The sequence below is a fragment of the Epargyreus clarus genome, unplaced genomic scaffold (genome assembly GCF_041222505.1).
Source record: "Epargyreus clarus isolate Ecla_fem2 unplaced genomic scaffold, WU_Ecla_fem_2.2 ptg000004l, whole genome shotgun sequence".
NCBI classification, from domain to species: domain Eukaryota; kingdom Metazoa; phylum Arthropoda; class Insecta; order Lepidoptera; family Hesperiidae; genus Epargyreus; species Epargyreus clarus.
In genome coordinates, this window is record NW_027332212.1 from 10,745,746 (window position 1) to 10,768,854 (window position 23,109).

The 23,109-nt window shown below is 33.8% G+C and overlaps 1 protein-coding gene and 1 non-coding gene across 2 annotated transcripts in view; both read left to right on the forward strand.

Moving 5' to 3' along the window:
* The window catches only part of LOC140757516 (matrix metalloproteinase-2), a 207,349-nt gene that overhangs the window by 72,863 nt on the left and 111,377 nt on the right, over positions 1-23,109 (forward strand). Inside the window, exons 3-4 of the mRNA XM_073093265.1 lie at positions 3,040-3,162; positions 3,356-3,528. Coding sequence (XP_072949366.1) covers positions 3,040-3,162; positions 3,356-3,528 — 296 coding nt within the window. The remainder of the gene's footprint in view (positions 1-3,039; positions 3,163-3,355; positions 3,529-23,109) is intronic.
* On the forward strand, positions 13,774-13,846 carry TRNAK-UUU (transfer RNA lysine (anticodon UUU)). The gene has a single exon. It is a non-coding gene; the product is annotated as a tRNA-Lys (tRNA).

A 23,109-nucleotide genomic window follows, 5' to 3' on the forward strand; every position in this document is an offset into this window, starting at 1 on the left:
TCTTGTTCAATTTGTTCTATCTTAGTGATATCTAGTTAAGTTTATATACCTGCTAAATGTATAACTGTGACTAATTCGTTGTAAGTTAGATATTAATAGTATCATTAAAGTGTGCTACAAAATTTCTAAGAAACTTCGACTCTAGCTTTACTTTTAATTATAATATGTATAAACAATTTTTAAAATTCTAGTTCGCTTATCTTGAGGACTAATATAAGCTAAATTAAGGATAAATACGACATTAACTTTCGCCAGCGACTTCAGTCCAAATAGACAAATAAAAAAAAAAAAAAAAAATTATTTCTCCAACAAGATAATAATAGATGGCGTTGTATAAAGTTTCGAATTTTGAATAATAACAGCAATACGAGATACGTTTATTTCAAAACTTGAAGATAACTTACGATTTAATTATAAAAGCCGTAAATTATAACTTTATGATAACAAAATAGCATCTAAACAGGAGGTCTGATAGTCCAATAAATTGATAGACGGACGATGGATAATAAATTTATACGTAATGGCATTCAATTAACAGCTTCGGTCCTAACGGTCAGTAACTGTTAACCTAATTATTCATGTATTTCCCTTGTTTTATGGGGTCATTGTTCTAGCACCATAAATCTCAAAGAATGTAGATAGATATGTCAATGCTGTAGTTTCTTTTTAGCCTTAAATCTTACTGTATATCTCTGGAGCCTGGGTTGAAATTGAATAATATATTAAGTTTGAGGGTGCCAGCTGACTTATAAATAGCCTACCTAGCTAGTAGACTTAGACGTAGAACCCCTTGTGATTCGACTCCGGCGGCACTACCGCCACACCTATTTCTGCCTCTTAAGAGCGGTGTTAAGTGCTGCTGTGTTTTCCGAGACATACTTTTCCGAGGTGTTCCAGCATAGTCCTCAGTGGTAGCGGCGCATCTGTGGCCGACCTCAGGTAGGAATATCTAATCCTATCTGGAGTTGATTGCAGACGTCCATGGGCGACAATATCCACTTACCATCATGTGGACTGCATGCTCGTCTGCTACTACTATATTATTAAAAAAAACCTATATGAGGCAACCTTAATCCTCAGGTAGCAGGTAGAATCCCTGTTCTATGTATATAGAGTTGGTTACAAATGTCTATTGACGGCTACTATCATTTACTATAAGGTCAATGGTATGGCTGTTTACTACAGATTCCAGTATATAAAAGCCATTGAGTCGTATCAAGTAGATATAGGTATTAGATTAGATTAGATAATAATATATTTTTATAGAGATAACTTGCTTAACGATAACTAAGATCTAAATATTTACTTTATAAATAATTTAGTTTACAAAATTATGGCATCTTATAAGCTGATTTGCCTACTTATGTAAATATTCACCCCGCAGCTGCGCTTGAGGGTGGAGATAACTTAACAGAATAATATCCGACAGATTGTATAACAAAGTCCTTATTGTTGCTTGAAGCTGGTGGTCCTTTGTAAACAAACTTACTTCCGCTCCACTATCATGCTACAAGCTTTGAAATTGAAACGTTTATTAGAGATTAAATTGTGGTAGTTACCGCGTCACTCCTATTTTTCTTTGAAACGAAATTGCTTCCTTGAGAAGTACCTATAGTCAAACTATATTTGTGTTTCTTAAGATTAACTTTGCAATAGAATTTCTATATATTTTACTAATTAAAACCTCAAACTTCGAAAGTGTGTGATATGACAAAAACTATGAGATACCGTAGTAATTGCAATTTATTATGATATTTATCGAAAGCTTAACCCTTTACTAACTTTACAACAGAATTATGTAATGAAAACCAAATTTTCGAACGTCGATAGCATATTGATTGTATTTTTTACTCTAACGTGGCTCTAACAGACAGTTTAGATCTGTTGGTGCCATCAAAATGTAGCCATTGAACGCGCCAGCCCTCAGCTCAAAATAAACAAACGTGGGTGACATGAATGCAGACACAAACTGAAAAAAAGTCTTCAATTAAAGCCCATTGTTACGATACAAACGTTTGCAATTGAAAGGAACTGTCTGTTGACACTCGTATCTTTAGATCGGCTTAGACCGTTATTTAACGTGTTGTGTTGTGACTATTGTTACGATAATAGTCTGGACAATAAAGATTACTTAATTACTCCGGTGGCTCGTCGACCCGAGTGGGTCTTGGCTTCCGATACGAGAAGTCGACATTTTTCCCGACCCTGTGCAATCTCTTGCCAGTTGTGTTGTGCTAGCTCCCTGAGGTCCCTGGCTGCTTCATCTTTCCAGCGGTATTTAGGCCGTCCGACTGGTCTTCGCCCGTCAGGAACACCCAGGTATGCGTGCTTCCTGGCTCGATGTTCTCTCATTCCCTCTACGTGTCCGAGCTATCGGAGCCTGCTTGATTTGGTTTCTCCTTTGATGTTAGGCTCGGAGACAAACTGACGTAAGAACTTCGAGATAGAAGGTCTCTGAACAATAAAGATTAGGGTTATAGGGATATAAAAGAGAGATAATGAACCCCTTTGATAAGTAAAATAGAAAGATACTCCAGCTCCGCCGCCTCAGATTGAATGAAGCCACAAAATTATTTTATCATTTATTTTTTTAATTCTTGACAAATAAAAAACATTTATAGAGAAATTTTACGTATAAAAAATAACTAATACTACGTAATTTACGTAATAAATAAATAAGTATTTCAAATATTTCAGAGACATTTTAGAATTTATTATTTAATTATATTATATTATTCAAGAATATAGTTAGGAATGATCAATCTATGTATTTTACTCCTCTAAGGGAGACCATTTATTTGTGTCAAAACCAATTATACGATCATTATTTTCTTTTAATATTATTTACGTTTGATTATTGTACTTGATACAATTGTATAGCAAAAAAGCTTAGATCTTTCTTTATGACTAGAACGTTTATTAAAAGAAATGAAAATATATGTTTATCATTTTATTTAATTACTTTATTCTATTCCGTTGATTTTGGATAAGTAAGTGTAAGTGTTCATAAATTTACTAATAATTGCATTTTGTTTGCAGAAAAGTTACCTCGAACAATTTGGATATTTGAAGAAGGGTAATCCAGAAGTCGGCAACCTGTTGATGGGCGATGTACAACAATCATATGAAGACGATTTTAGGATTGCGATTAAAACACTACAGGTACAATATATATTTTATATTTATTAATTTGTTAATATAAATCCATGTTTTTCTGTTGTAATATTATTTTATAACTCATTTTTTATGTATGAGATTTTAATATTTTATGAATATTAAAGTGAAAATTATATTGCGCCATTATTTTCATGTCATATTTTTATCAATGACTAACTAAACATGTTTCTTTTTTCAGGAATTTGGAGGTATCCCAGTTACAGGAGAAATAGATCATGCGACGAAGGAACTTATGAAGAGAAAGCGTTGCGGGAGGCCTGATAGAGAACCTGGCGACAACGAGAACGGGAGGAGAAAAAAAAGATTTGCAGTACACGGCCAGAAGTGGAAATACACCAATTTAACATGGAGGTAAGTACAAAAAAAATAAGATTCACAATATATAATATTCTAGAGTAATTTTAATTCTAATATGGAACTGTTAAATACAACGCATAAAGTGACATCTGTTGAGAAGATGCTAAACTATGTAGTCAACAGCGCCACCTAGTAGTAAGGGAATACAACAATATTGTTAAAGTCTCCGCTAGATGGCGCTATCCAGCCTTCCCTTGTTTACATACCTTCAATTGTAGATGGCATTACTAGTTACATACTCAAAGGGACTAGTTACATATCACAAAATATAAAAATATTATTGAAAAAGTATGAAGTTTCTACAAATATAAATTAGTAAATTTATTCAGTTTTTATTTAATTCTGGCTAAATAGCTTTTTGCCATTGTTAGATAAAATTATATTTAATAGTTTTTTTTTACAAAAGCTTACACAGTATTTTTAAACAGTTACAATACATTTTATTACGTAATAGATAAAGAGGAATTACCGCTTTGTTTTAAGAATATTATTCAGCCGATATGTACTATTTGGTTTAGGGGCATATAAAATTGATGCCAAATAATAGTTAAATCACGAACCTCGTAAAAGTTACGACTTTCCGCGTGGCTTAATTAAAAGAATATGTCCAACCGACGCCGTTGAGGGTTGAATGTGGAGGCCCTTATTCGCGGACTACAAATAAAGTGAAATATATCTATTTATATATAATATATCTACCTATAGTTCACTCTCTGGTAATATTTTAGTCAGTCAAAATCTTCAAGAGTTTAATATTACGTTATTGCTAATTATACGTACATTTACAATTTACATTGGCATAGAAAACGTTAATTACTTTCTGAAATAACATTTATTTTTTTCACTTAAAAATAATGATAGAAAATACCTTTTGACACATTTTACTATCCTTCATAAGTGTAGGTCCTTCATAAGTATTATTCCTTCGTAAGTGTAGGTAAATATACCTAGCTATTATACACAATAAATTTAATTCCATTTATTATTATATTTAATTTCAATTTTAGAATATTTCATTGTTATAATTTCAGTAGTAGTTTCAGTAATTATTTTCAAATAGGGTACTTATTTTGTTTTTAAAGCAATTTGTTTCTCTTCGACAAACTAAAAAAAAATCGGTACAAATTCGTCTAATAACTTATTATCTAAATAAACATTACTTTATTAGCTGTTATAAAATAAAAAATAACATATTTTATAAGTTTTTGAACATAATACAGCGCTAGAATTGCAGTTTGTAAAGTTGAAGCACTCAATGCAGTTATTTGCTCTGATTATTTCGGAGGAAAGCTCGGTTAGCACTCGTCTGTTTGAAGTGAAACGACCGCGGAGCACGCGGATAATTTGAAAAGTTCACAATCACCTGCACCAATCGCGGCTTCAGCACAATTTCCTGTCGAATTAATGGTCTGTCAATATTGTAGTCCTCTATTACAGCTTGTTGTGCGAACCGGCAATAAAACGAGCAACGCCATCTCTTGTCGGTTTTATGAGACTCCGGCGCCGGTAGGGGAGAGTTTTCGCCTGGCTGCTTCTGTTTTCACAGATTTGTTGCGACAACTTTACATTGTTTAGGCTGAATGCTTAAAAGCCGTTTGTTAGCCTCCCATTTACAGTTATTCAGTAAATTATCTCTATTAAGTAACTACTTACTTCTACATACAGTAGCTACGTACTTCTACACAAAAATACGTAAAGTGCTAATGACTAAAAGAACATAAAAAGACAAATACTTAAATGTAAAATCAACTTATTTTAAAAATCTATCTTTGTAATATCTTTACAGTTTCCATTCTAGCTGTATACATTTACGAAACTACCTTGACGAAACATACTTAACTACCTATTTGTATTCCTTTAATTTTAAATGAACTATTATTTTTAATGTTGATAACTCTAATCTAAATATATCGGATTTTAACGTAAACACAAATGAAGTTAGTCATGAAAGAATTACTCTATATTATGTTTCTTCTAGATTTTCTAGAATATCTAAAATAGAGCTGGAACCTACGAATTAATATACAAGAGATCTCGTTTCTAGTGGCACTATTTTTATAGCCGCGCTAAAATTCAGGCAGTAGAGTGCATCGTTATTTTGTCAAGAGTACGTTTTGAGAAGTAAATACCTACCTACCCTACCTAACCTAATAATAACCTACCCAAGGTTACATGCGTATAAGCCAGTAATTTTATTTCTTAAATTTGTGTTTACCAATGTTTTACATGCGTATTAGGCGATCATTTTATTCGTTAAATAAGGGTTTTCCAATGTTTTACATGGGTGGAGCTCCTTATCATGTGAAATTCTTACACAATCAACTGTTTTCTCTATGACAATTCTCTGCTATTTACAACGTGTTTTAACATATTAATTCAGTTTATTCACATTAACATTTTGTCAGTAAACGTATCTTTTTGATCATCATATTTCGTGTCGAAGTAGTTAGTTACTTATAAATATACAAGATCCCATAACGCCAATTATAGTTATATCTTCATAGTATTTCTTAGTCAATATGTGTACTTATTATCAATTGTCATAAATTAAATAATACAGATTAACTTAATACACCCATAAAACACCAACAATAATAATAAATCGGTAGGTAATATATTTATAACGATATGAATAAATATTTGAATATAAATAAATAATAAACAACTGTTTTACGTCTGACTACCGCTGAAACAACTACGTATTTCAGTTTGTCATCATGTTAATGTCAAAACAAGTTGAGCGAGTGTCCTGTAGCATTACCATGAGTTGGCATAGAAACGCCACTATAGAAATGGTAAATAGAAAACTATTGTCATTTTGCTAGTGAATAACATAACTACTATCGTTACGGTATTTCTTGACAACGTCTGTCAAATTAATGACTCATGGGACCGAATTTGTATGGCAATAGATCATAATGACATTCGCTAGCGATTTGATTTCGATAGGTTTTTTACGTATCGAGTTACGTCACTACGGATTTTAGTTCTACGAGTAACCACCAGAGGCGCTGTACAATTTTTCATACATTTATTTTACGCAGTCGCTAGCGAGTAATACTTTTGTAAACTCATGGTAGTCCTACAGGACATCCGATAACGCAGTCATTACCCGACGTACCTGTAGTGTCCACGAGTGTCCGCGACAGCGGCCGACAGCGCCTCACGCCACTCGGCACGCGCAACACAATAAGCATATTGTTTCAAAACCATTCAATTTAACATTTCAATACTAAATCGATTGACGTGAATCTATACTCTTTTTGTGGCATTGGTTTAATATAAAACGCTTTTCATAGAATGTTGTTTAGAAATTCAATTAATAAATAAGAATCCATACTTTGCTTGTTCTAAGAAAAACATTAGTAGGTACATAAAATGTACTTACTTTTTCTGTTGTACTAGCTAACAATCTCTATTATGAGGTTTTTAGGTTATTATCGAATACATTAACTTGATGCCCGAGTGGTCGTAATTAATTGTATTACGATAATTATTGTTACAATCGTTATGTAGTTATGTAGGTTACATAAAAGAGTGAGATAACAAAAAGCCCAGCTGTCCCAGGAAAAAGTATTCTAGCTGCTGTGAGCTCATTGTCAAGTTGTGTGAAATTTAAATCAAAATCCATAATTATTTTCTCAATTGAGTAATAAGTACAAAACAACGTTGATAATATTAGTAACTTAACACAAACAAAAATGATTTATTACACAAATTATTATAGATACTAAATAAAGATAAAATATTGCATAACGCTGAAACTTATTTAGTTTACCGGTACGATGTCAACTCAAGGTAAGCGTCGCGAGCACGAGAAAATATTATTATACCATGGCTCTAGTGTCCCGGACATCCGATAACGCAGTCATTACACCGGTGTCGCGGTGTCGGCGACAGCGACAGCGCCGCCCGCCGCGCCGTCCTCGCCACGGCACGCGGAACAATAAGCTCGATTGTTTTAAACTTATTGGATGTACATTTCAATATGCACAGAAGGAAAGCTGCCCTATAATATAAATAAATGCGGGCAATTAGCTCGGATTTATCAGAACAAAACATCCTGTATTGCTCTTCATGCATTTACCTATTATGTACACCTATTAATTCGGTGTATATAAATATACACGTAAAATATTTAAAAAAAATGTGCATTATTATTAATATTAGCTATTTGTATAAACAATATTGTTTTTTACTTCTTAAACATTTCCATCAATTAAAAATCTATGCCTGACTTGACTAATTTTAATGAATAAACAAAATAATACGCATTGTATTTTCCAAATGCTTCATCTTGTTTTAAGCGTTTTTTCTATTAATCATTACAAACAAGTAATTAATTTAAAAAATCAAAAACCCGACTGCACCAAAATGGCTGAAGTAGAATTTCCAAAAGCAGTGAAATAGGCATTTCATTATTTTTATCCAGAAAGCCAAATACAAAGTTTCATAGTAGGTGTCTGCTTCAAAAACAAAAAATGTTCAAACAATATTATCCTATTTTATTTTATCCTCGTAGTGTTCATTTACGCTATATAAAGAACCTATGTGTAAAATTCCAGCACGCTTAAGTTCAGCAGTTTCCCTTTGCGTTGATCTCTGGCACATCAACTCTCTCATTTAGTCAGACAGCCATCTCGATGTGTATATACGAGTATATATGTACTAGCTGACCCGGCAAACGTTGTGTTGCCATATAAATAAAAAAATGTTAAGGATGAACAACCCTTATCACTTAGGTGTAAAAAAAATAGATAGTGGCCGATTCTCAGACCTACTGAATATGTATATAAAATTTGGTGAAAATCGGTGAAGCCGTTTCGGAGGAGTACGGTAACTAACACGAAAATTTTATATATAAGATATATTATATAATGTATGTGTAATCTCCTCTTAATTTCCTTTATTTTGACACCCTACTCGATAGGTTTGGTTAACTTTTTTAAAACGTGTTACTATTTCGCGAAAAAATTCACCATTTACGGTCTATAAAATATATAACTTCAGTAAATCAAAGTTTCGGTCATTATTTTACCTCGTTAGAGGTAGCATTTCATTATTTTTATCCAACAAGCCTGATACAAAATGTCATAGTGTTTGCTTCAAAATTGACGATAGTTCAAATGAACTTTTAACCCTTATTTTACCCTCTACGGGGTTGATTTTTCGGAGGGGGATAAATAAGTGCGTCCTTGTTCCTATCCAGAAAGCCAAATACAAAATTTTATAGTAGTTGCTTCAAAATTAAAGGATTTCAAAAAAACTGTTTTCCTCTATTTTACCCTCTTAAGGGTAGAATTTCCAAAAGGCCTTTCTTAGTACTTATTCAAGCTATATAGAGAACCTGTGTGCAAAATTTCAGAACTGTAAAGTCCTTGGTTTAGGCTGTACGTTGATTTCTGAAAAATGAAAAAGTAATTTAGTTAGTCAGTCAGTCAGTCACCTTACTGTTTTATATATATACAAATACGTTTTTATAATCTCCGTTTAATTTCCTTTCATTTGATACCCTACTCGATAGGTTCGGTTAACTTTGTTTTTTAAATGTGTTACTATTGCGCGCCAAAAATCCGCCATTTTGATTTTTTTTTACTAACACCTATCTAAGGACACTCGGGTCATTGAGACAAATATAATGACACTTTACCCGTTGAAATTCATCCAGCCGTTTGTTAGATCGGATCAAATAAAGAAAGACAAACATACAAGATACGCGCGAAAAACATAACCCTTCCTTGGCAGTCGGGTAAAAAGACAACAGTAAAAATTTGCTTTTTCTTTGTCTACCTATTTTCTTTTTAGGCTGGGAATACTTGAAGAACGATAGTAGAAGTTCGACACTAGACTAGTAATACTTACATCTTAATATTAATTACATAACATTACATTATGACATACTTTACTATCGTTGGTAACATTTCCCATCGTTCTAATCATATCGTTATTTTAAAGATAAGTAATTAAATATCAAGTTATTTTCGATAATAAATTTACACGTGCATATTTCACAATAAGAAAAATATGTGTAAATAATAATATTAAGTACCTGCCTTCATGTGCTGTACTAGAAATGGCAATCGCAAACAATAGAGAACCAAGTGTAGTAATAATTCATACGAGAGAGTCCTTTATGCACATAATTACAAAGCTCCACAATGAGACACCCAGAGTTTTGTTACAATAGTAAATACAATTCTAATAGATTTTGTAGATAATTTAATAAGGTATTTTTTTAATCCAATGTCCTATGTATTAGGTACATGTATATAATAATAATAAGGTTGTAGTAGCTACCTGACGGTAAGTGTTCACTGAAACCCGTTGTCATGAACATCTGTAACCAACTCTTTTTGTTTTTGATGCCGTTATCACTTCTGAGAAGTAAAATATTCGACTCACATGTAAGTGCTGTAAGTCAGACGGTATACGCTACTACCGAAACGAAAAAGCTGCTTCACGATAGAGATAGGTGTGGCAGTGGTACCTCTCCAGTACCCTTACCATGAGTTTTCAAAACATCCCACAATTTTACGTTACGTTTACTCAATCCATTAGTGTTATTGTTCCGTTTGCTTCAGTAGAATGAGTCGTCAAGTGACGATGAACTTTTGTCTCCCTCACATGTTCGAAAAAAACAGAGACAAGACATAAAGCGCCATTTTGTCAATTTGGACGTTTAATGTTACGTTATTGACAGTTTAGTTCTGATACAATCCGCTAGGGGCGCTGATTGGAAATTGTAAGGGCAAATACGTAAACAAATACCAAAACAGTCATATTTGTCAAAACGTAAAAACTCATGGTAAGGGTACAGAACTATGCAGATTCTGTAACCTACGAACATTATTTATCAGCTATACCATATTTTTAATCAAACCTCATTAAATGGCTATTGTATGGCTGCTTTCATGGAATGTTCATTACCGTTTTAGGAATTTCAAGAAACAGACACGAACAGGCATACGGTCGATTAGTTTTTTAATAACGAGTGCTTTTCGGGCATTTGATCTACCTCAAGTTTACTACTAGTCTAGAGATAACTCTAGAACTAGTCTCTAGATAGTCTAGAAACTCGGTGTCTCAGTCGGGGAGTCCAACGTTCCAATCCCAGGCTCACAACCTCATGTTTGAAAGTTATATGCGTATTATGAACTAATCGCTGATATAAATTTAAAAAAGGCGTAAACTACTCACTCTGAGTGAAGACCCCTCCACGATAGTAACAATGTAAGTTAACTACAATTACATAGGGTACAAAGGTACTAAATATCTTTCATAAGCTTGTCGCTTAAGTTTCATAACGTCTATTAGTACAAGAAACACGTCTTCTTGCGTAAAAATGGTGTCACCACAGTTGAACCAATTTTTCGTCTTTTAAGATTAACATACAGTGGTTTAATAATGGCGGAGACTTTTTGTGTTAGCTGTTTTAAAGTAAGAGAATAAAATGTGGTACCTACTAATAACTGTGCCTGCAGTAATCAAGAATAGATTTATAATCTCTACTGCGAATTTACCTAGATAGGTTATGAATGGGACGAAAATAGGTTGCATTTAAACTCAGCTACACAGGCACAGTATATAAATAGCTACCAATTAGTCACTAGCTTTTCCAGTGACGTCATTGGGAAAATGTGCACAGTATTGGCGATGACGTCATTATTGTGTATGACGCCATGACTACAAACATTAAAAGTATATACCTGTACTATAAAAATACTTCGAACTGTTCTCCAAAGGCCCGGAAATGCCAAATACTGTACTCCAGTGACTCGAATGCTAGTTTAGGCAACACCTAATAAAGTGACGAGCCATTATTAATTGTAGTGGGTTCCTGCCCCCACCTTGTAGCCAAAGCCCCCAGCTCTCGCCCCACCTAGCCCCCAGCCCCCCGTGGACTCACGAACTAGGTTGACATTTCAATATTGAAGGCATTTCACAATTTCCATTGCTCTTTAAGCCGAGTATACGACGTAATAAACAGCTTATTTGCGTATTGAACGTACTGAAGCGGGAACGAAACTGTTTTACATTTTTTGTGTAAACAGCCGAGACTACTTAGGAGATGATATGATTAACGAATAATTAAAAGTTTAGTTTACCAATCAGACGAACTTACCTAAACGATTTACAATATGGAGAAAAGAAAAAGTGTATAGTCCACTCTGACTTTGTTGCGAGGAGGCGTAGTCATACAATTTACTATGGTCACAAAGGATTATAGATATTTGTACTGTGCTATGGCGACGCGATTCATTTCTATATTCAGAGCGGACTAGCAGTTTCACGCGGACTATATAACATTTTTAAATTACAGAATTAAAGATGGGTCAAAAATCATTAAAATGCAGTTAGGCCAGTCTGGTTCTAGCAGCCTCAATTATACAAACACTTAAATAATTCTCTTATAATGTAGTATCGTGTTCCTCGTGCTCGGTGCTGCGTTATAGAACCTCCCAAAAAGTGTATGCAACCATAGGCTCTGGCAAAACTATCTACATATGTCTGTATAATAATTAAGTGTCAATATTTATTTTCTCCTTACAATTGATTTTTTAAATTATAAAACTCAAGCTTCGTTGTAGTTGTAGAGGTTTAGATGCTACCTTCGCTACGCCTCCACAACAAAAACAGCAACCGGCCCTTAAGTCGCAATGGTTGTGAGGTTGTAGCCTCACAATCGTATCCGGTTGTAGCTAACGAAGGACCTTAGTGGTCGTAATTGTGGCCTCCCTCATAACCCAAACGACCGGTACAAGTCTTTGAGTAACATATATTGTAAGTTGCAATAGTGGTGAAGTTGTGTCCTCACAATCGTAGGTCCAGTTGTATTATGTTATATAATATGCATATTAGAGAATGTATGAAGTTTACCAAACTCGCAGTTAGCCAACGCGATGGACTAAAGCCTCAATCCCACTCACTCTGAGAGGAGACCCTGCTCAGCATTGGGACAGTAATGGGTTGACAATAACAACAATATGTTATGGTGTTATGTTTCTGCTCTAATATTAAATTATTTTTGTGTTGAACAAGATTTGACAGCGGAGCTTTTACCAAAATCAAACAGAAAGCAATCTTGCGTATAGAATTTCAACGTTGTCGTAAGTTAATTTCTTCGGTATTCAACAATATTGATTAGTGGTAAAATTTGTAAGAAAACTTTAAAGCAATTTTTCATTTAATATTGAATGGTCTACAGATCTTTGTTCTTAAAAGAAAACGTAGAATTAATTTGTTCCAATTGAAACAAGTTTTTTTGCAATTCATTTTATTTTTTGTCTGTTGGTTATGCTTGTTTTAAGGACGAGTTTATTAATAATACGGTAACTATAACTTGAATCTTTCCGATAGATTAGTAAAGATTACTCACTCCTAACAAGAAAATGTAACCAGTTTTGACCACTGAAAATGTCACTGTCATCTATTTTCGTGTATGAAAAATATTAAAAAAAATAGTTTTTAGATCATTTAGGAATGAAACGATATTTCTCCGTACTTTTTCTTCGATTTCGTGTTGTTCCACCACTTAACTGCACATGTCATCATTGTTCCGCGTAAATTACACCATGCCATCCATTAAATGGCTGACACATTGTCAGCCGTTTAAGCCATTTAATTGCTTCCTTTATTTACAAGGCGGTCAGATATCTATACTTATCTATGGTTAAAACTTTATTATTTCTCTTTGGATCTGGCACATCACGGGATATACAAGAGTAAAAGCTAATTTAATATTCCTGCTCGATCTACTTTCAAACAATGAGGAATGTGTAATAGAACCTCAGGGCATGGGCATGCTGGTCAAATACTGGTTGATTGACCAGAAATGAAGAATCATCACCATCGCAGTGTGATGGCATAAAAAATAATTTATACCCCTTTACCTATAAATTTCATAGAGAAGGAATTAAAATTATATTTTACTGCAAGGTTACACATTTATTAAGAATACCAAATACAAACAAATAAGCGCTTCTCTCTAAGAAATTCCAATTTTTACTAATAGAATAATACGAGCTAAAGATGAATGTATAACTAAAAAGAAAGATATCTTCAGCCGATCATATATGTATTACAGGAACTAAGGCATAAATCGAGGTCGGTGACTTATGAAATCTTTAGCAAATGTACAAATATAAGTTTTATTATATTATATTTTATTTACATAGCTATAAAGAGTATAAGCGATGAGTCATGTACGCTATAAACACTATTTTCACTCACCTTCACGTAGCCCGGATAGCTCAGTCGGTAGAGCATTGGACTTTTAATCCAAGGGTCCAGGGTTCAAGTCCCTGTTCGGGCGGATTTTTTATTTTATTTTTGACATTATTTTAAAGTGTTTTAAGTAATCATATTAGTAAATTTTAGTTCAATGTATTTTTATAGATAAAATAAATACAAATTTATGAGTGTATAATTGAATTTAAGATTTTCTTTACTTTTATGTGTGATATCAGTTGCTTGTGATTAATTATTATTTATACGTTAGAAATTAGCCGTTTTAACTTGAATACGAGAGAAATACATATTACGTTTGTCGTCGTCGGATAAAATCGTTGTAATAAATGTTATGTAGTTAAATTAATATATATATTCAAAATAAAACTTTTCAATATAAGATAATTACTTATTATGGCTGTTAAATATATTTTACTAGCTGACCTGGCAAACTTTGTACCGCCTCAAAATATATTTATTAAATATATTTCATATAAAATATAGCCTGTAGATAATGTAGCTTTCGCTAGCGAAATTTTTAAAATCGGTCCAGTAGTTTTTGAGCCTATTCATTACAACCAAACAAACAAACAAAGTTTTCCTCTTTATAATATTAGTGTAGATAAAGAAATAAGTAGTTTTATAGTAGGTGTATATTTCTTAATGGTATTTAATATCTACGGGTAAGTGTAAGCTGTTTTATGGATAAAAAATTCAAATAAAAAAAATAGTACGGAACCCAAATATTGTAATTACTATTTTTTGCTTTTAGTTAAATTACACGATAGGAAAATTGTGTCTCCGTTCGTCGGTATATTGATTCAGTGATTAACTGAAGCCTTAAGAAACCTTAAAAGCTCGTCTCGATAAATTAAAGAGTCGTAGAAAAAATAAATGTAACTTTCTGATAATTGTCCAGTAGTAGTTATATTTATGTAAGTTAGTAATCATTAATTATTCCAATTTAGTTTTTAAGAGTAAAAAATCTCATGAATATCTAATTATGTAGTATATTTTTAAACATAAAAGAGACTCTATTTAAAAAATAAAGTAATTTGTTTTTGTAAGAACCACTAATAAGAACCAATAAATCGTGGAAAACGGTGTTGGTAGCAAAGTTAAATAAAATGTTAGATGTAATCATATATCTCGAATATTGTATTTTGTTATTGTTTGTTTTCTCTAATAAATAAAAAAAAAGAGGAGCGTTATCTGTGACAGATCTCATATTAAACCCGCCAACTACAGCGTAGTTTGAGGGTTGAGGTTTGAGACTACTATTTCAATCCCAGGAGTGGGAGTGTCACTGTGATCGTCTTCAGGTTTTTTTTTATAATATTATAGCAGCACTCGCGCATGCAAACCTGATGGTAAATGTTACTGGCGCCCATGGACATCTGTAATTAACCCCAGATAAGATCCTAACCGAGTTCGACCACAGATACGCCGCTACCCCTGAGGACTAAAATGTAATGCCTTGAAAAAGTATGTGTCCGTGCCACACCCTTCAAACCAACCAATCCTATCTGGGTAGGTATACCTAATTAAAAATGTTCATATGCGACAGTAGTCACTTATCAATTATCATCAAGTACTAAATGATCATTTTGATACCTTAATTCGCAAATCAGGCAACTCCACTTTTTGTCCAAATGTTTTTTATTTTGATATCGTTCAACGCCATTTACTATCAAAATTAATAAAAAAAACATTTTGACAAAAAGTGGAGTTAGCTGATTTGCGAATTGAGGTATCGATTTGTAATATTATTATGTTCCGTTTAAGAAAGCCGTGTGTTGTTTGAATTTTTTTTTATTAATATGTATTATGTTTAGTTCAATGTTAATATCGGCCAAATACGAGTCGCACACGAAGTTTCGTATCATCATGAAGTATTTAATACTACAATTTTTTTTATAAAAAATCTTTCAATATTTTTTATCGTAGCAACTACAGAGGTACATGTATTGGAATATTGGAATACACATCTTTCATATATGGAGGGGAGAACCCCTACATTATTACCTTTTTATATTTGTTACAGTGAGCACAGCATATTCAAAAAAATCCTATCCTATTACGATTCAAGAAATCCCTGTGACAAACTAACAGACGGACATAGATCGGATGTTTAGTAATAGGGTCCTTATTACCCTTCGGGTACGGAACCTTAAAAAGTGATGCGGTTGAACTCTTTCCGGGAAACCTGAGTGGGAGGGGCGCGTTCTGACGTCATGCGTGCCTCACACCCCCTGTAAGAGGTGGAATAACCTATAACATATAATTCAATAGCTGTACTTAGAAAAGTAAACTGTCTCTACATCGTTGATTAAATGTTCATGTAAACAGACAATTTCAAATCATTTTTTTATTAATTAATATATTTATTGAACGAGTCGTCATTTTCCGCTGAGAAACAGTCTGGACATTCTAGACATAAAAATAATTCACACATTAAAACATAACACATCTATCCACCTAAAATACTTTTACATAAATAAGGTTTAAATAGCAAACTTGCATGTGATTTGCGCCTCTGTGTTGACATTTCCGAGGCGTTCCAGTTTAGTCCTCGGGAATAACGGCGCATCTGTGGCCGACCTTAGGTAGGAATATCTAATCCTATCTGGGGGGCTTACAAATGTCAACGGGCGGCAGTAGCCACTTCCCATGAGGTGAACTGCATGCTCATCTGCTACTCCTATAATGAGAAAAAAACTTCCTTACCGTACCTTTCCGGTCAAACTATACTCATTCCATCTCAGAGTACTGGTATACTCCACAACATTCTCATAGTATTTACTCTAAACTTTTCAAATATACGCGACCTTAAACACTTGAAGACAAGTGATCCATATAACCTTTCCCTTTGCATTGATACAAATAGGATATTTGTAATACTATTGACGTGTTACCGACCTTACAAGTTGATTGATTCTAGAAATTCTCTGAAGCCGCGCGATCGAGTTTTCACATTTGATTAGATAAAATGGATGTTTAAGGAGATGTTTAATATGTTTAACATACATGATAATGTATTAGTATTTCCTTGCTTTTGCTCTATGAATTTAGATATTAACGTACAGGAAAACGTGATGTTTTTAAACATTTTTAATGATAATTCTAACCAAGAAGATAGGTATATGTTTTTAAATTCTTAAAATTGTACTCGTAGAACCATCCGTGGTTCGATACCGGCGGTGCTACCACCACACCTATTTCTGCCTAATAATAGTTAAGCACTACATTTGAAGAGTGTGGAAAGGGAGGTTTACTTTCCGAGGACTTCCAGCTTAGTCCTTATGGTAGCGGCACATCTGTGACAGACTTCAGGTAGGTATCTAATGTTATCTGGGGTTGATAACAGATGTCCTTGGACGGCAGTAACTCCTTACTATCAGGTTGACTGCATGCTTGTCTGCTGCTCTTATATTACAAAAAAAATCTTTAGTATTATATATACCATTTATTACACACAATTGTAAACGATTTTGTATGTATCGTACAGTAATTTGTTTTCTCATGATCTGATATTATTGCATCTATCATGAAATCTGAAACCATACTACAAACTAGAAAACAATCACAGGGAAGTATCCATGCGTCTAAAATAGCAATTAAGGGAAGCTCTAGGCGAGTTCGTAGGCTGCCTGCACGCGGCGATCACTCACTTGCACTTTTAATTAATTTATTTATCGAGTCGCGAATCGACGGCGCAACTCGCGCCGCCGCCCCGCCCCTCCGTCGCCTATAAAACCCGTGGAGGACCGGCGACGTCCGTCAGTTTTCTCAGGGACGCCGTGGGCGCCGGCGCCCTCTCCCTGGAAAATGTATCGGAAGGACGAGGAAAATTTTCCTTGCACTTAGATTAGACAGGAGGAGCGAGGTCGACGGGCGTTTAGAGTAGGGCTCGGTCCGCTCTTCGCTGGTCGGTGGTGGCAGCGGTGACCTTGAGGTGAGTCAGTTCGCGCGAGGGCGAGTCGATAGGCCCAACCGCGCCGCCCGCCCACGCGCCTGCACTACAGCTGTTTTATTTGATAACGTGTCATTTCATTGCTTTCCTATACACTTTTGCTCCTTTTAAGTTTCTTACATCCTTTTTTGTTTAATTCGGTCATTTCAAGTTACGTTGTAACTTTCTATTTTTTAATACGAGTTTTGTATATGTTTTCAGCGGTAATTAGGAGTTTTTGATTTTATCAATTGCACATTTTATGTGTCATATATTTTTGGTTCTCCAAAATTGTTATAATTTAATATCTAATCTATGTTTAATTCATGTTAGGGAATTTTTGTGACACATTTGGTTCACCTTTCTCTCGTGTTATTTTCAAAATGCATATTGCATTTTATGTCTTTATATTTTTCCTATATTTCGTATTTCATTACATTTCCTTTTCAAATTTTAAGTGATAACACGTAAAATGTACGTAAATCATCAATATTTCAATTTTTATTTCATTTTCCAACCAGCTTACCAACTGGGTGGCGTTGAACGGAAAGCGGCGTATCGAAATATTACATTTTAAACTGAAATACGTTCAGAACGCAGTGGACTGCGAGGAAAAATTTTTCAGGCTCGTTGATGCGACACTGGCGATAACATTTATAATCCAATCCGCGCGCCCACGGCCTGCAGCAATTGAGTTCGAAAATCTGGACCCCCATAAATCCCGAGGATAAAGTAACTAGCTACACAGTTACATACGTACTTGGTCGGTGGCCAAGTATAGACGCGCTGTAATTACTGTCTCACGAACCGGCTCTTAATTTGCTTAATTTACCCGAACTCGCTCTTGCGAACTAAATCGCACGATTTAATGGGATATTTGAATGATGCGCATTGTCTTAAAACGCTCCGTCTGCTCGACTATTCCTTTCCCGACGACTTTATTTTCGCTAATCGCTTGGATTTCTTCGAGAAAAGCCGTTTAGATTTCTAGAGAAAGTCACAAATTGCCTGAAATCTTTCAACGTAATTAGCGGAAATTTCTTTGGGCGTAATAATGTTTATCGACCAAAGAGAGTCTATTAACTCGAATGCCTACTTTGTCAAAGTGCCACTAAGTTACTACGAGTAGGTACATTGTAGTCTTGTAACAATTTGGCAACATATGAATGTAGCTACTCTGATAGCATTTTAAATGTCTATGAGGACGATATTTTCTTGATACATTTCTAAGTCTAATTTTAATTCGACATCAAAATGGATGCAAAACATATGTAATTTTTCTGAACGAATAATTATATAGATATTGAAAACTTCACGGGTAAGTTGGCTTCAAATATTTAACTAAAGGGAATATTGTCCACTTCGCCCCGAACTGAAACAGAATTAATTCAAAAAATAAAACAGCAATTGTTTCCTTGTCATTGCAATAAAATCCACCATACGTGTACCGAAGCGCCGTGCCCTGTATTAAGAGCATGAATTTTATATACGTGTGGCCGAGGACATGTAGGTACATACGAAATATTAAATATTTTATATTTACGAGTTCGTCCGCACGCGATGTCGACCAGCAAGCACCGGTACCGCGAACATTTTCAATTTATCCTCTTTTGTTAGTAAGAGCGCCAATGGATTCATAAATATCTCTAAAACTTGGCGCAATCTATTTTATTCGAACTGAAAATTCTTAAAGTTGTAGAGAGTGCTTTCTTACCATAATGTATGGAAGCCACAAGTGAAATATTGGGGTAAGAGCACATCAGTTTGTTCCTGTTCTTATTCTTAGATCGTATGATATATTACGATCTTATAAACGCACATTAAAACACTCGGAAAGGGTTCCAAAAAATCTATAAATTCTTCCAATACCATCAACATTTACAGTAATACATTTTTATGCACAAATTTATAGCACAAGAGATTGCAAAAAGCAGATTACATTTCATATCTCAAAGCGAGACTAAATATTCCAAAAAATATAAAATACAAGATAGATAAATTATTAATTACTAGAAACATAAATGAGTCAATGGAATGTGACTGTAACACATATAACAGTAAACAACGATAGGACGTAATTTGGAAAGAATATTTTTCGTTCAAATAACTGGAGCTTAACGCCGCCAAGCTTCGAGATATCTCATACAAATAATTTAATAGGCGAGCCCTTGCGTATTGTCATTGTAATAAAATTGCGATAAGGAAAGAAAACAGCCGCCATAATTAAAGGAAAAGCTTTCGTCTGTTTTATTTAATTGTTACTTTTATACCTTTTAAATTCCGTAAGCCGGTCTCTATCACGCTGGATTAAGCCTAACATCAAGACTAACCGGTCTGACCTGTTTGCATCGTCAGCTTATTTTGATAGTTGCTGATTATTCGTCAAAAGGCAATGATGTCTTAGTAGTTTTATCAACCAACTTATTAATGCAACAAATTTGGTAAAATAGCGTAATTATTTGAGTTTCGACCTCTCAATCTAGAGGTCGGAGGTTTTAAAGTTATGGGCGTTTGAAATTTATTGTTACATGCTTTAAATGTAAAGAAAAGCTGTTCTAGAAATATAGAGAGTTTAAAAATAAGGTAAAGTCACCTAATGCCGAGGGGTTCTGAAATTGGCACCATATTCCGTGGTATTTAAAAAAACGGCTTTTATAAACTATTTACCAACTCATTTTTAATAAAAGGTATGTTATTTAATAGATAATTTATCACTCTATTGTCATATGGCTATCGTAATAGTATTATGTGTATGGTTTTTTGAATAATCGCATAGTTTTGCATTAGTGCCTCCATCAAACGCATGCTTCATACATTTTGGGCCTTTTGCACGTGAATGTCACGATTTCGCAAATACTGATTTTTTCAGTAAATTTGCATGTGTGTGATAGTGTTTCGATGAAAACATTATATTGAATATATATGAAATCGATAACATTTAAATTTTGTGCTTATTTGTTAACAGATAAGAGTAAAAATAAGTTTAAAAATACAGCGGCGTTAGGTGCCAAATATCTTGGGCTGTCCCTAAAACTGAGGTATACCACGGAATAGCAATTTCATAGACTTGTTTTTAATTTCAATTTATGTAGTTGTTTTTATGAATAAGCACGTCTTGCTTCGGATTTGACAAATTTAATACTCAATTAATATCGAAATCATTTTCCGTGGTACTTCATTGTACTGCATTACCTAATTATATAATATCAAAGATGACCTATTTATGTAGTTTCCTAATCTCTTCTATGGGACAACTAAGGAGACAAAATGAAGTTCATCCAGATATGGATGTTATATTGAACAAGCATTGTGTATTATTATGTACATATTTGAATAAAGCATGTTTCTGTCTCTAAATTGTGTAAAAGTCTTTTATTATTTAATAATCGGAATTTGGAAACGTGATTTTTAGTTATGAAACGCTATTCCGATGTATATAAGTCGGAATTAGGTTATATGGGCACATTAATCCGCGGCATAACCGAAAAATACTATAAAGGGTGTTTAAAGTTTTCATCGATTTTTAAGAACATTTCTATTGTTTGTATCCGTAATTCGCTTAATCCTAATTAATGAAGAATTAACATTGTCATACGATTATAACGGATAATTAAATAAGAACTAGAACATTTTACGACGTTTTCATTTGATTAAATTATTTAAAATGAAATAATTCTATAAACCTCATGACGGTATTCCATATTATTATTATTTATGGTGTACGATAATAAACCTTAGTAAAGTACACGAAGAAGAATGTCCAAAATTGTATTGCAGATACACGAATTGACTGCAGTTTTAAAAAAAATACATGATATACATTAGTAAAATTAACCAATCAAGAAACTATACTATAAAAAATGTTTATTTCGGCAGCTTCCCTCTTAGCTATGATTGCTAAGAAGAATTTTGATAAAGCTACTCTTTAACTAATAAAAAAAATTGAATCGAAATTGAAACTAAATTCAATAAATAACATTCATTTTTATACACCATATAGCAGTCGTTCTATCTCTTTCACTCCCTTATTTTGTATACTCGGAATTAGGAACCAAATACATCGGAATAAGGATTTTTACATCGGAATTAGGGTTTTCTGCCTAGGTTCATATTTATTTAAAATACACATTTAAATCAATATTTAATCGTAAAATGTCGAGTTTATTTCAAGAGTACAGATAATAAAGCTTCTGATAAAATGATCTAATTCTTTAGTAAGCCGTAGCAAATGCTTAATATCTGACGCTCTTTCTAGTTTTAGTGAAAATACCGCGGAAATAGGTGACTTTACCTTAGTTCTTAATAGTATGTGATGTCTACCAATCCTCACTTGGCATTGGTGGACTTTTGCCTCATTCTACTGATTCTCAGAGGAGATCCGTGCCCAGCAGTGGGACTATAAACGGTTGATGATAGTGATGAACGGATTCTTCGATAAAATACAGATTCTGTAAAAGTTGTTCTGATTTTATTATTAAAATTCAAATCAATCACGTATGAACGAAGTCTAGAATAACACTTAGTATTTTAATAAAGGCCTAGATTGCTCTTTTTCGTTCCGAACGAAAAGCTGCAGGTATGAACTCAATCAAAAATGTTTACCAACTCAGTAAGCCGGTCCAATATTTAGCCCCTACCGCTGACTCTCATACAAAATTCAGAAGAGGAAACTGTTCCACCCAAATTTCATGTTAGATTATTTGCCCTGCAATATGCGTGTTATAGAATAAAAATATATATTTACATGCGAGATAATGTTCGGGAAATTCGTTTATTATTTTTGTTTTTTTGGGTATTTAATTTATGTTCTATTCCTGATTGTAGTAAAAAGGACGCCCTGTTTGTCGTATCCTAGAATTAGTAATTGTGATAAGTCGATTTTATAAACTGAAAACTACTTAAGACTTGTAAACACATATGTTACATTTTCTTTTCTTGGTTCTCTATTTTAATAGTCAATCCGTGTAAAAATATAACTACAAAGTAAAATATAAAGAACCTAACTAAATTCCTTCGCCGTTCACTACAAAAATTCACCCATTGGAAATTGTTAAATCAGTCATGAAAGCAATAAAACGAAAGAATATTTAGCATTAAAATGGCAAACAGAAGCGTCGTTGATTGGTACAAACTTGACCATTAATTGAGTTTCCTTTATTTCAATAAACCCAGACGACTGATTCCTTGTTAATTGCCGGATTGCACAATGAGTGCAGAATCAGGTGCAGTTGAACGACCGGCTGCAAATGCAAATTTAAAACTCACGGTAACAACAACGTAAAATGTTTACGGATTGGACGCTTCGCCGCTCTTTGGGGTTCCGTATGCAAGGGGTAAATACAGGATTCTATTACTAAGCTTCCGATATCTGTCCGTCTGTCATCGGCCGCTATCAT